The sequence below is a fragment of the Juglans microcarpa x Juglans regia genome, chromosome 3D (assembly GCF_004785595.1).
Source record: "Juglans microcarpa x Juglans regia isolate MS1-56 chromosome 3D, Jm3101_v1.0, whole genome shotgun sequence".
Classification (NCBI taxonomy): domain Eukaryota; kingdom Viridiplantae; phylum Streptophyta; class Magnoliopsida; order Fagales; family Juglandaceae; genus Juglans; species Juglans microcarpa x Juglans regia.
The window spans coordinates 11,054,223-11,069,872 of record NC_054598.1 but is presented as its reverse complement, the minus strand read 5'-3'; the positions used below and the strand labels follow the sequence as shown (position 1 = coordinate 11,069,872).

At 33.2% G+C, this 15,650-nt stretch overlaps 1 protein-coding gene across 1 annotated transcript; it reads left to right on the top strand.

Moving 5' to 3' along the window:
* Positions 1–9,476: 9,476 nt before the first annotated feature.
* Positions 9,477–15,077, top strand: LOC121254659. The gene is made up of 11 exons (XM_041154779.1): positions 9,477–9,883; positions 10,716–10,879; positions 11,410–11,813; positions 12,153–12,236; positions 12,326–12,640; positions 12,971–13,106; positions 13,196–13,358; positions 13,627–13,755; positions 13,850–14,044; positions 14,446–14,568; positions 14,747–15,077. The coding sequence occupies exons 3-11, from the start codon at positions 11,531–11,533 to the stop codon at positions 14,858–14,860; spliced, it is 1,542 nt and encodes a 513-aa protein (XP_041010713.1). The 5' UTR covers positions 9,477–9,883; positions 10,716–10,879; positions 11,410–11,530; the 3' UTR covers positions 14,861–15,077.
* The last annotated feature ends 573 nt before the right edge of the window (positions 15,078–15,650 follow it).

Sequence of the window (15,650 nt, the reverse complement as noted above, 5' to 3'; positions counted from 1 at the left end):
AGGAGAAGCCGTGTGAGAGGGGTTTGATTTCAGGAGGAGGAGAGGGAGAGGGGATACACCATGGAGGGTTGGGTCCGGTCGGGAGGTCATCGGTGAGGGGGAATGGCCGCTAGTGGTGGTCGGCGACGAGTTGCGGCGGCACTGCTGTGGTTGGGAGACAGAGTCATGTGAGGCGCACGGCTGAAGGGGGAAAGAGGAGAAAGAGGGAAAGTGTTTGTGTCTCTAGCAATCCTTTTTTACTTTTGTATGACTTTCTCGAGAACGGGCCAAGGCCATTAAGGTGACTAGATTTACGTAATTTACGTGCCGATAAGAAAATTATTGATTATTATTATTATTATTTTAAAAATATTTAATTATGAACAGATTGAAAATTATATAAAAATAAATTTATAAAATGATATGAATTGATGTGGTATGTTAAATTATAAAATAATTTTTATTATAAAATGAATATAACGTATCATAAGAAATCATATCAATTTGTGGATGTAATTTTATAAAATCTCTTTATTGTTGTACAACTCTTTCTTATTTTGGTTGGTTGAAAATAGAACAACAAAAGGGGCAAATAAATAGTGAGGATTGATATTTCAAAAAAAAAAAAAAAAATAGTGAGGATTGAGGAACTTAGAGAAAGATCGCCCATTTTAGTTAGGCTGGTAGGGGTTTGCGTTTTCGCACAAGATATTTCAACTGAACTGTGCCTATATCAAACTATAATTTTTAAAAACTTAAAAGGATATCTTGATAGGATAAGATAGGATAATTTAGGTGTCGTTTGTGAGTTACGATGATACGATATGAGTTGAGATGAAAATTAAAAGTTAAATAAAATATTATTATTATTATTTTAAAATTTAAAAATTTTGAATTGATTATTATATTTTATATAAAAATTTAAAAAAATTATAATAATAAAATAAGATAAAAATAAATATTAAACAGGCCAGAATAATCTCTACTCCATTCCAAAAAAAAATTAGATTTTCTACGCAACACGATGGAGGAATCCAATTTCCTCCGAATTTCAGGTCTCACCTATAAATAGCATTATAATTAATTAAATATCAATATAAACAAACATTAAGCACTGTCTGGTCTAATGAACACTTGTCAGCAATTGCCTCGAAAGTGTGGTTTTGTGGCATTGTTTGTGAATTATTTATTATCCCTTCCACTGAACTCAGCTTTGTCATTTGTTGAGACTCCAAAGTTGATTAAAAAAAAGAAACGAACCCTTTTTGTTTCACATCCAACAAGAGTGGGAGCAAAACTTGGACTTGTCATAAACCCACTCAACTTATTACTTATTAGTCACCAATTATAGTGTAAAAAGTTGTAGAGTTATGGGTCCAGTTTAAGAATCCTTATCCATATTTGTAGGGATAAAAAGATTTTAAAATATGAGAAATCTTGAAAATTTTACATACTACATCATCATTATACTCGGCTTCCGACTATCTGATAAGATAATATTACTAATTCTCGTAAAACAAAATATCTTATTTATAATAGATATGATACGTAACATTACTCGAAAAATATAAAAATACAGGTAGGACCAGAAAGATCTTCTCAATGGTGCACATGTTTGTTACATTAAAAGTTAGAATCGTATAGACTACCGGGTGTCTCTCTATCTATCTATCTATCATAAGGAGGAGTGGGGGGCGCCATGAGGAATTAAAGGCCGACCTTTTCTTGATGGGAAGTAAAAAGGGGTGAGGGTGGGTGTCATTCATTATGCTACTTTAGACAAACATGTGATGCATTTAATTATACCTAAAGTCCCCCGCCCCCCCCCCCCCCCCCCCCCCCCCCCCCCCCGCGGTCCCATCATTTCCTTTTTTTACCTTTTTTTTTTTTTTTTTTAATACCTCTCTCTATTTACCGTTGAGAATTAGCTTGGCCATCCAAGACAGGCCTTTGAAAATTGAAACGATGATGATGAGATTATAAAATATCTCTTAATTTATAAAATTTATTGTCCATTTATTTTTATTTTTGGACTACACCTTTTTGCAATAAATTCTCTATTTAGACCCCCATTTTTTTTTCTCTTAAATATTTTTAATTATACTTGTTGATGTGGTACACATGTTAAATTATTATTATTTAAGTAGTTCACATATAAAATCATTCAAAATTGTTTACATAAAAAATATAATTATAAATGATAAGATTATTCTCTTTACCTACTTTTCTCCATTCCCCATGGAGAGGTCTTGCCAGAATTTGGTCCACTTCATGGGCTACAGTCCAATCACGAGCTGGGACTCGTGGGCTAGCAAAACAATACATGGGTTCGGAGTGATCACATCAGAGGGCAGTCATATATTTGGGCTGGGCCTGGTCGTACAATCTCCTCCATTATTTTCGACTACTTTATATTGGTTGGCAGACTTATAACATTTGGAAAAGGAAAATGCTTGGATGATCGAAGGCGATGAAGGCTGATCGATGCATATATTTGACTCTTTTTTTTTTTTTTTTTTTTAATTTTTAAATAGTCGGTCACCCGCCCATTTAATTGAGGTGTAATGGATCTCAAACTGCATGCTAATCCTAAATGCAACGAGGAATATTTCGACTCGTTTGTTTTCATAATTATTTTTAACTCAATTCATTTTATCTTATCTTATTTAATTATTATAATAAACAGTATAAAAATATTTGCATCACTAATTGCATATCTCAATTGATTTGAAATGGGACTCCAGCTTCAAATCCGACATATCACCGGTTATAAATTTGAAGAACACGGTTGTTTTAATGCTTGCCATCAATAATGATTATGAGGTTGCTGTGCTTTAAATTTTCCTGTCTTCTTGTTTTTTTTTTTTTTTTTTCTTCCTTTTCTATTTTCTGACTTGACCTTACTCCCGCTCAACATCCACAGCTCCTAAAATGAAAAATAGAAAGATTTGAAATTAAAAATTATTTGTATTTAAGTAATATTTATAAAAATTATTAAAATTTTTTAGATGAGATGAAAAATCTATTTGCCATTCTTCGAGTATGTCATTTCGACATCCATAGCTGGAGGATGATACAATAAAGACTATTGCATATTAATGCTAACTCCATTGGTATGCAAGAGTTATGCTCTATTTCACAGTACAATACTTATTTCATTTTTATTATATTATGCCCAAGAATGTTACCCATCAACTATTAGATCAACTCTTTCAAAATATAAAATTTAATTGATGAATAATCTTGTTATAACAATATGATTTGTTGGGGTATATGTAGAGACTGGTTTTGGGGTTGAAAAAGTGTTTGTTGAAAGTTCGCTCGACGTCGCTCGACAGACCGCTCTAGCAAAGGCAAGTCAGAGAAGTTCGCTCGAGTCGCGACACTCCGCTCGAGCGAGACGCAAAACTTAGTGTTCGCTTGACTATCGCTCGACACTTCGCTCGAGCCAATATTCATTTGACTATTCGCTCGAGTCGCGCTCGACACTCTGCTCGAGTGAAGTACGCAGATTTTGCTAGATTAGGTTTCCAGCGCCACTCACTATATATTCATCATATTAAACTTGTGTTGGACGGCCTCAAGTATATTTAGAGAGAGAACAATTGTCTAGTGAGTGCATATTGTGTGAGAGAGCAAAAAGCCCTAGAGAGTGTGAGTTAAGATTGAGTTATTGTAATCTCTTCTGGTTAATAAGATTTCTGCAGCTCCTGTGGATGTAGGCAATTTGTCGAACCACATATATTGTGTGTTGTATTCTTGATTGTGTTGCTTTTACTTTATTTGCCATCATTAGTGTGTGTTTTGCATAGTATTTCACAACAACTGATATTAAGAGCTAAGGTCGGATCTGAAGGAGAATAATGGCTGGAAATAAAGTAAACGCACCCTGGATGGAGAAGTTTGACGGCATTAATTTTGGATACTAGAAGATGCAGCTTGAAGATTATTATATGGGAAGAGACTCCACCTTCCACTATTAAGAAATCATATATATATAGTCCGGCATCCATTGGAGCTCACATTCACTACCACCACTTTTACCCCAAATCTAATAATTGTAATAGGGGTAGTAGAGTAGTAGTCGCTGATTATGATGCTATACATTAATTATTAGACTGTCATGACAATATATATATATATACATTAATTACTCCCGCTCAACATCCACAGCTCCTAAAATGAAAAATGTAAAGATTTAAAATTGAAAATTATTTGTATTTAAATAATATTTGTGAAAATTATTAAAAATTTTGAGATGAGATGAAAAATCTATTTGCCATCCTCCGAGTATGTCATTTCGACATCCATTTTGAGATAGCTGGAGGATGATACAATAAAGACTATTGCATATTAATGCTAACTCCATTGGTGTGCAAGAGTTATGCTCTATTTCACAGTACAATACTTATTTCATTTTTATTATATTATGCCCAAGTAATGTTACCCATCAACTATTAGATCAACTCTTTCAAAATATAAAATTTAATTGATGAATAATCTTGTAATAACAATATGATTATCATAACAAAGCTGTGGGTAGGTACCATTAAGACCTCTCTCTTTGTTTTCTCTTTAGCCAAGACTCCCCTTGCCTCACCCAGGAAGCTTTTCTGTTCATCGGGGGGAGGGGGGTTGGTGCTTTGGTTTCACCCACCTCCCCTCCTCGTCGGCCACGATCTTGTCTATTTTCTGTTTAGTTTTGTCTATTTTCAGTTGATTTTCTAGTTTTTTTTTTTCATTAGCACCGTCACTTGTCGATCTGTTGCTTTCTGGTGATATAAGACCGACACGCCCATTAGCTTCTCCAGGTGCCGATCGTCCAAATAGCAGAAGAAATCCGCTCATATGTGCAGCGTGTACGCCTCATGTGCGGCTTATGCCACATGTGAGATTCACGTGTTGCCGCACCTTGGAGAGCTCTTTGCCGCCACGCTGAGCAGTTTCAGGACCAGCGGCATCGAATGTTCTAGATTTGACTGTTCTCTTCAATCCAGATGTGGCGCGTTGCCTGCACGTGCCGCCACCACCAATAATGGCCCTCACCTGTGATTCATCATAGTTTCCGATTGCCACGCTATGTTCATATTTTTCCTAATCAATGATGGCGTGAAAGTAGACGTGAAAGTTTCTTCCAGTCAGTCTAGACCAACAAGTTGCAGCACACAACCCTTTACTGTAGCTTCTAGTCGCAGCTCTATAATTTATTTATCAAATTATATAAAAACTGTCACCAAGCAATCTCCCTTTATGGGAAATGAGTGGGAGCCATAGTTTTGACTCTAGATCTCTCTTTTTCTTTTTCGTGTTATAATATATTATTTTGAGAAAATTGTAAGAGAGTCTCATCTCATTAAATCTTATATTTTGTAATCATAAATTTATTGTTATACTTGTTTAGAAAAAAAAAAAAAAAAACAGTATGATTGTCATGGCAGTCTAATAATTAATGTATAGCATCATAATCAGCGACTACTACTCTACTACCCCTATTACAATTATTAGATTTGGGGTAAAAGTGGTGGTAGTGAATGTGAGCTCCAATGGATGCCGGACTATATATATATATGTGGTAGTGTTGTCGTTGTGTGCCAAAACATAATAATTAGGATAACCAAAAAACAACATGTCCAGTCTGTTTGGTTTTGGTTCGCTTTGTGATTCCTAATCATGTTTAAGCGACAATATTGTTGCAAGCAACGAGTTCTAATATCATGACCCTCCACTTTCTTTCTTTCTTTTTTAAGACATTAAATTCGGGAAAAAGCCAAGTCATCGTTGGTCTATAACCCTGATAACTTGTTGCGAAAGAAGATGATTAAAGAATTATTTTTAGATTCTCTGCCTGATTTTTGGTTTAGTTAGAACTTAGACTTAGATGTACTCCACCCCCCTTAGTGTGTTTGCACCTAAGCATGTTGAAAAGGTCTAAACCAATCAATAAAAGATCAATTGTAATAAAAATAAAATAAAATGGCTGTTGAGTTATTTTATTCTCAAATCTCAAGCTTGTGTGTAAAGTATATCACCCACATAACTTAAATAATAGTAAGATTTGATTTATAAGATTCAAATTTTAAAATTTATCTTTCTATTCAAATTATGTTATTTAAGTATTTTATTCGGTCTGCTCTAGACACTAAGTTTTATAATGTTAAGATATAAAATAAATAATAAAATCTATCTCTTTCTATCAGTTTAAAGTTTTGGAACAAATAGTGATTCACATGATATCAGAGTAGAAGTCCTGAGTTCGAACCCTGACTCTACACTCTATTTTATTTAATTAAATATTCAACGTCTCGAGCCACTCATTGAGGATGAGTCTGACCCACACGTGAGGGAGAGTGTTAAAATATAAAATAAATAATAAAATTTACCTCTTCCCATCAGCTTAAACTTTAGAGACAAGTGGTGATTTTACATATAATATAATTCTCACTATTGTTTTATTATCAAAGAAGTCTTCATTAATGAACAATCATGTTGAAAAGTTGCAATCAGATGCACATCCTTCTCAAATATTTGGTTGGTTTCTTTTTCTTGACCTGATTGAACTCAAATGAGTTTGAAAGAGATAATTAAAATTATTTAAAGGTATGAAATTTACCTAATCTAGTTGTTATGAAACACGAGAGAACTCTCCATGATTTGATTGTCTTTCAATGGTAGGTGTGATAGGGACAAAGCTTGATCACTTGAAGCACACGGATTTCTTAATCACGGCCTAAACTTCATAATTAATCATTGTTTTCAGTACATATGGTGGGGTAAGCATCCCATTCCAAGGACCCCCACTTTGGGTACATTGCATCAATGCTATTTAATGTTATATTTTGCCTATATATATATATTTTTATATTTTAGTGCACACCCACACCTTTTATGAAAACCAACCATGCTTTTCATGCTAAAACATTTTGATGGGTGGAGAATTTAATTTGTCTTATTTTGAGTTACTTTTTCAGCCCTCAATCATGCAAAGTCATGTTATCTTATCTACATGGAGATATTAAAACATGACAGATAAAATATTTAGAGTTTTATTTACTTGCAATCTAGAGTGTATACACATCATTTATAGCGATCGATATTCATTAAAATTATATATAAAAAAAAAGTTAGAATATTAATACTTATTATACTAATTGATGTGATCAGAGACTTTCATATCAATGATGTGTTAAGTCCGTGAATAAATGAGCTTGTAAATATAATTCTTTTTTTTTATTATTATTATCATTAAGAAGTTGGCAAAGTGGAATGAATGGGAAAATTTGTAATCCATAAAGGGAACCACAAACTAAGAAAAATGTGGTTTAATAAACTCATGCCAGCTAATGAAGATTGCTTTTGCTTAATAAAATTGAGAGGGTGGAGGGTGCCATGAAATGGTTCTTTTAGAAATAGAAAAAAATTATTCTCATCAATCATTATTTATTATTCCTAATCTCATATTCAATAAAAAAAACTGTCAAGTGTAAAATGTGTGAATGAATAGTAATTGATACATAACATTTTTCTTAAAAAGAATCAGTATTTACAGACTGTCGCACACTGACGCACGCAAAGAAGCCATAATTTTCACTTGCCATGATGCTGACCTTCTGCGCTTCATGTATATGTTTGCTTCCTGTGCCAACTTCTCATCTCAAAAATCCCTTTTTTTTCCCCCCTTTTTCTGAAGCATGATATCTAAGAACTTGGAATTTTGATGTATGTTTCTGACTTCTGAGCTTTCTTGGAAATTTAATTGTGTCTATAATATATACACACACACGTAAGTTGCAAAGCTCTAGGAGGTTGGAACTTCTGCTCCATTTCTGTTGGGGCAGCAGAAATCTTTTTTCTTTTTGACCATATTTGGTGGGAATCAAGTAGTTAAAATTTATGCAAACCAACTTGGTGCACTTGTTTTCTTTGTATCTTTTTTGGGGGTCCAATTGATTAATTAACCAATAATTCATTAAAGAAACTTCATCACGCAATTACTAAATATTAAATTATCTAGAGTTGGTTTTTTTTTTTTTTTTTTTGGCATAAAGGTATGAATATTTTTTGCGCAAAAGATGAATATTTATGTGTGATTTAGACGAAAATATATAATTGTAGCATTTGTATATTTTTCTTTTTTTATAAAAAAAAATAGAAGTACCTTAATTTATCTCTTATTTCATTTGTTTTCGCAAATGAGATGAGATGAGATGAGTAGATATAAATGTTGAAAATTAAATAAAATATTGTTAGAATATATTTTTTTAATGTTAGTTTTATTTTGAGATTTGAAAAAGTTGAATTGTTTATTTTATTTTGTATAAGAATTTAAGAAAATTATAATGATTAGATGAGATGAGTTATAAAAATTTTGTGAAAACAAATGAGTCGTTGATCTTATTAAATCTTTGCCTCCCCTGATCAGTGGTCAAATCTTAAACCTTCAAGAGAGAGAATATATTATAAAACTATAAAATCATTTTTTATTAAATAAAAATGCTAAAAAAATGTTCGGATTAGAACAAGAACGTGGTTGTTCTGAGAGGTACAAGTTTAATATAGTAAAAAAAAAAAAAAAAAAAAAAAAAAAAAAAAAAAAAAAAAAAAAAAAAACTAAGAGCAGCCAGCAAAGATTTGCCCTCTATAAACCTTCCAAAGATCAAATCTACATTCTATTTATGATATTAATTTGCAAGATATTAATAACTCTGTTAAAACTTCATATATATATATATATGATATAGACTTAATTCTAAAACTATGTTTTTATACCTTTTTTTCATGTTAATCTTGTATGCTTCACATTTGTTATATGAGACCAAATCGATATACAAATTATTTTATCGTAGTTTTTATACCCTCTTTAAGACATATCAGACTTTAGTGTACTCAAAATATTCTCCATAAATACATAGTTATAAATTCAGACCATGATCCTCTTTATAGTTTTGGTGCAAAATAAACATTATAGACTCCAAAAATCTAGTATTAAATACTTGATAAATACATGAATAATGTTATTTGATCATCTGAAACTTACTGCTCAAATGACTCTCTTGACATGTACTACCCAGATGATTTATTAAAAAAACAAAAAATACAAACACATGAAAAGAGAGAGAGAGAACTTAGCATTTCAATATTCTTATTCTTGTATTTTCGACGTCCTTTTGATTTGAATATTTTTTTTTTTTTTAATAAACCTTGTGATATTACATGATGGTGCGTCGAGATAAGCAGTAAGTTTTACATGGCTTAGTAATAGTACTCTAAATATATTATGACTCCCATATTATATCTATTTCTCTCCAATTCCGAATCACCAAGCCGTTAAAATTATCTGAAAAAAATACAATGGATTTTTTTTTTTTTTTTTTTTTGGGCAAAAGTAGATTATCTTAATTAAGAGAAGAATATGAAAAAAAAGAAAGGTCACTAAAATCAGGGCTGTCATGAAGGAGGGTGAACAGAAGGGAAGGAAGAGGAAGCGTGGAGTGGGGGAAGGAGAGCTAATAATATAAATGGTGGGCAATGGATGCGTGGAGTGTGCCTGAATGTGTGATTTGGAAATAGCTCTGAGATCACCAAAAACAAAGGGAGAAAAACAAATTACCAACGTTGGACTTTCGGAGATTAGATTTTAAAAGCGGCGGGGAATTAGTTGGGAATAGGATCCGAATACAACGGACATTGTGTGTGTACGCGTGTGCGTGTCTCTTCCTTTTCTATCTTCTGGAGGTCACAGCTGTTGTACGTTGTTGCTCTTTGGACTTCCAGATAGATATAGAAAATACAGAGGAATATTAGATACCGATCAGGAGGTATCGGAGTTCCTCTCCTCGCCTGGAAAGAAGACGATTCTCCGTCCATTCATGCCGGAATTATATATTTCCTGCTTTCTTATCTTCAGGTCTCTCTCTTTCTCTCACTGTACGATCTATGGTATATTGATTCTTGGCATTTCACGTTTGGTTGCTTACTCATGACCTTTAACTCCCTTTTCTTTTTCTTTTGTTTACCATATTTCACTGGCTTGGCTTTTATCGTTGCATTTCATCCTGAATTGTAGTTCTTGCTGTTCTTAGTTGCATTATTTCTCAGCGTTGGCTGATAATTCGTGTTCGTGTTCCACCACAGTGATGAAAACTGACATTTTTTGTTATTTCTGATCTATCTATCCATCTATCATTTTTCACGTTAAAAACCAATTCTAGATTAATTACAGGGTTTCTCGCTTCTCATTTTCATCTTTTATTGGTGCAAGTATTTATTATACGAATAATGTATGTTCCCAAAGCAATATCCCATTGGTGCATTCATTTTGTTACTTCGATTTTCACATGACATGCATTTAATGTTTTTTTTTTTTTTTTTGTTTTCTCGTACATTGCAACTATATTTACACATGCATTTGTTCATATTTTGGGTACATATAAACTTGGTTCTTCAATTAGCAGGTCCTATTTGTCTCTTTGTTATTTTACATGATGGGGAGACTATGGCAGTCATCCCTCCAATTTGTTTTTCCGGTATCTTTTCGTTCTCTCTCTTGCAAACACTTGCTGTTAATTTCTGAAAAACTCTTTGCATATGCTGCTTCCTGATATGTTAGTGGGTATTCATATTGTTTCCGGTCAGAATTTTGCATTAAAATGCTGATGGTTTTGAAATGATCTCGCCATTCAAGTTTCATTTAACAATGATTATGAGTTCTTTGACTAAATTTATATTTAATTTTCTAGTGTGGCATTCAGGTTTTCTTCTCTATCGGAGTAGGACCACGTGATCCGAGAGGAGCATCGATGTGATACTCATCCTAGAATTTCAAATTCATCCAAACAGTAAACTCTTGTGCCCGAAGCCAACTAGAAAGTCAAACGGCCGATCTCTTTGGAATTTGTTGAAGGTATGTACTTGATTTAAGAATGAGAAAGTTAATTTATTATAAGAAAAACAAAATGGAATGGTTTTGATTAATGGAAAACTATAAAGGTCTAAGATATGCGAAATCTTACTTCATATGTTGGCCATTTTGCTTCCTTGTGCGAATTCCAAACTTGTGTAGATCGAGGTTTACCTTGCATAGAGTTTCAGCTGTGTTGTCTGCAATCCTTCAATGGAATGTCAAAAGTGTGTAAACTGTTTGACAATATATTTTGTCGAATGATACATCCATGCCTATTAATCCTTATCTTCTATAGTAAAAGAGAGCAAGGAACTTACTAAATCTTGTGCTATTTCACTATTTCTGCCATCTCCATTCACGCTTCAGATATGCATGTGTTATATTTTCCATGCTTTATCAGTTTGGAAGATGAAGCTTGCTTGGATATAGAATTGGCCAAATCTCCTGCATTTCTTTTTTTATGATTGACTTATTCTTGTGATTCTGTCACTGGAATGCATGACAGAAACTTTTTGTTTTTGTTTTTTCAGGTTGTGTTAATATCAAATGTACCTGATCATCTACCTGTGAAGTTGACACCTTGTATGAAATAATTGAGGCTGAAATTCGTTAACGGGGTGATTTTTCCTATTCAGCAAGATAGTTGTCACAATGGGTGGCTGTGCCTCCAAAACAAATAGAAGAGTTAATACCCGAAGGAAGTACTTTCCCAAATGTGGTAAAGGCCATGGAAAGATCTGCGCTTCCTTTCCTGATCTACCTTTGCAAGGGATTGACGATGCTGGAAATTGCACAAGAGACTTGGCTGTCAGTGAATTTGTTCATCTAGATTTTGAGAAGGGTGCTGCCACCACCCGCAAGAGATCTGAAGTTTCTAACATGACGTTTCATCTCACCCAGCTCCAATGGAACCACAGTCAACGTGATGCAAATGGTATCTTCTTTCCCTCTCTTATTCAGGCAATTAGGTACAACATTAAAAAAAGAAAAGAAAGAAACATAAGATACCACAAAAGGGTACCTAAACCAATGTAAACTTTAGTAAGGAGGTACTTGGAGTTGGTTTAAGCAGGAAGGACAGAAACAAATAGATTTTATTCTTTACAACAGGAATTGTATGATATTTCTCTCTCTTTTCTTGTAAAGGAAAGTTAAATTACATTGTTTTTATGGTAATTCTTAGTTGGTTTAGAACTTGTTGGGGCTACGCCTTATCATTGTGGTGGACACAAATGCCTTCCATTGCTGACCACAAACAACCACTAAATTGCAGGAATATGCCAAGAAGAAGCATGGTTTGACTCGGTTAGTATTCTAGAATCTGATTCTGATGATGACTTTAGCAGCGTATATGGAGGTAATAAATCTGCATTTCACCAGAACAAAGTAATTTTTTTATCGTTATAGTAATAATTGTGAATTAGTGTCGATCTTTTTGGCTGCCAGATTGTATTCCTTCGGTAGGTAATGCAACTCAATTGGTGCAGTATGAAAGTGCCTCCTGCTTTGTAGACAGTGGGTGTAAATATGAGGAATTTTATGGAAGCTACCTCAAAATAGATGGAGGTACTCATAACCCTTTGGAGAAAACACAAGAAAACAACTTGAAGTCTTGCTTACCCGGTTTGCTTCCTCCAGTCATTTTGAATGACAAGAATCAACCTATGTCAAGTTCCCCTCCACCTCAAAGAAAGCAAGCTGCAGTTATTATGTATTCTTATAAGAGGAAATCTGTCGATGGCAATGAAAAGACTGAATATCGTAAGTACATATAGCTTTTAGAGTTCACATAATCCAGTTTTTCTTGAAAGTTGACATATTTGTTAGATTTCATAACTATTGCAGATGTCATTTCCAGTGTTATATATTTGTACCATGTCATGTCGGAGTTGTTTTGGAAGTAATTTATTCGCCATTTGACGTTAGATTTTGAAGATATTTCTCGACCTTTAAATATATTTTGGTAAACTACTTGTATATATAGAAGTGAATATAGAATGTATTTGAAAGTCTTGTTTGTTGATATATAGTATTTATATGTACGGACTGGTCACCACTACAACACTAAACATATAAAATGGATTTTGTCAGGTGCATCTGAGAAATATTTGTATCATCCCAGAGCTGGACTGCAGATTCCATGTTCACCAGGTGAGAAGCTGACCGCGGGATGCTGGTCGGCTGTTTCACCTTCTGTCTTTAAACTCCGCGGCGAGAATTACTTCAGGCATGTCAATGAATTGCTTCTGTCCATTGTAATACACCACTAGCATTTGGTGATTTGATTTATGAAAAACTAAGTTCCCTGCTGTGCAGAGATAAACAGAAGTTCCCTGCTCCAGAGTGCAGCCCATATGTACCAATCGGTGTTGATTTATTTGTCTGCCCTCGAAAGATAAATCATATTGCTCAACACCTTGAATTGCCTTCTGCCAAAGCACACGAGAAAGTGCCTTCATTGCTGATTGTCAACATACAGGTTCTCTCTCTCTCTCTCTCTCTCTCTCTCTCAAAATAGCTTGCTGTATGCTTAATTTATATTCCTCTGCTGGAGAGGGTCTTTATCAAGTATATATATTGTTCTCTAGTTTGTTCTGTTCCACCATTGACATTGGCCATGCTTGCCATCCACAGCAGCGGAGCAAGAAAAGTCACAAAGATAGATACCTTAGATGAAATGTTAGATTTTCCTTGCATATACTGCTCTAGAAATTGTTTATGATGAATCAGTTCTGCTGTTGTTCCAGCTGCCCACTTATCCTGCTACCATGTTCCTTGGTGAGTACGATGGGGAAGGCATGAGCCTCGTGTTATATTTCAAAGTATCCGATCATTTTGACAAAGATACCTCTCCTCGTTTTCAGGACAGTATCAAGGTATCGTCTCCATAATGTACTACAATTTCATTTTCTTTCATTCAACCTTGTGCAATCCTAATTAATTTGATGCCAATGTTGGTTTGATCCTCAGAGATTCATCGAGGATGAGATGGAAACGGTTAAAGGGTTTACGAAGGAGTCCTTGGTTCCTTTCAGGGAAAGGCTAAAAATTTTGGCTGGGATGGTTAATCCAGAGGACCTCCAATTGAGTTCTACCGAAAGGAAGCTTTTACATGCTTATAATGATAAGCCAGTATTGTCACGCCCTCAACACAATTTCTTCAAGGTAAATAAAAGTACGTTTTTTTTTTTTTTTTAAATAAAAATAAAAATTAACATATTGTGTGCGAGTGGATCAAAAGGTGTTTATTATTATTTTCATTAATTTTAAGGACAATATTAAATACTTGATAAATTGATTAGAAAATAAGATCGTGATCCCGTTTGGATATAGAAATACTTTTAACCCATCTTATTTCATCATTATAACTTTTTCAAATTCTTATATAAAATATAATAAATAATTTAATTTTTTTAAATATCAAAATAATAATAATATTAAAAATTAATATTTTATTTAATTCATTTAAAATTATCTTATCTCGTCTCACTGTATAAACGAGCTCATATAAAATAGTGGAGTGGGGTGGCCTAAACTAACTTTTCCCCTGCCTTTCTATTATCCAGGGAACCAATTACTTAGAAATTGACCTGGATATCCATCGATTCAGCTATATATCCAGGAAAGGATTAGAATCATTCCGAGATCGTTTGCAGTATGGCATACTTGATTTGGGTTTAACAATCCAGGTACATCACTTACCCTATCAATTGTCATATTATTTCTGCTCTTACCACGTAATAAGTAGGTTTAAACGTATAATATTTAATTAATATTTAAATTTTATTATTTAATTTACATCCGTACAGATGTTGAACTGCTTTGAAAATAATAACTCAGTTTTTTCTATTAAATAAATGATGGCAGGCACAAAAACCAGAAGAACTGCCGGAACAAGTACTGTGCTGCGTGCGCTTGAACAAGATTGATTTCGTAAATCGTGGCCAAATACCTACGATTGTAACTCTGAAAGATGATTGATGTGGACAGGACAGGTGCACCTGCAGGGTGATGCATTAATAGCCAATAACTCGGGCAGCAAAATACTCAAGAGGCATCTTCCGTAGAAGTTAGATCAACAAATGAGAGGGGAGAGAGAGAGAGAGAGAGAGAGAGAGAGAGAGAGAGAGTGTGTGTAAAATGGCAGAAAATCCAATTTTTCGGATGCAAAAATGAGTTGTTCTTTGTATCAATGTATCTTATCTTATTCAAAAAAAAAAAAAAAAAAATGTATCTTATCGATAACCGCGGATTTATTTTCATAAGTTTCTTAGTTCATTTTATTTTATTTTATTATTATAATTTTTTTTAAATTCTTATATAAAATAAAATAAATAATTTAACTTTTTTAAATATTAAAACAAAAATAATATTAAAAATATATATTCTAATAATATTTTATTAAACTTTTAACTTCAATCTCAACTTAACTTATTAAACGAACCAAACAAATTTTTGTACTTTTTTTTAAAAAATTTATAAAATATATATAGTTTAATAATAAATTCTATATTTTATTAAAAAATACATAGAATTTGCACAATTTTAAATTGTATATAATATTATTTTATCTAATAATAATATGAAAATATCTATTTTGATTCTTCGTTAGTATATTTATTAGAAGATGATCTGAATGAGGACTTGTTAAGTCATTAAAGTCAGCTTAGAATATGGGAATTATTTAGATTTTCCTCATGTGGAGTTCAATTGGTGAACGTTGTTGCTGATACACCATGCAACATGTATCTAATTACTACATTTATTAATG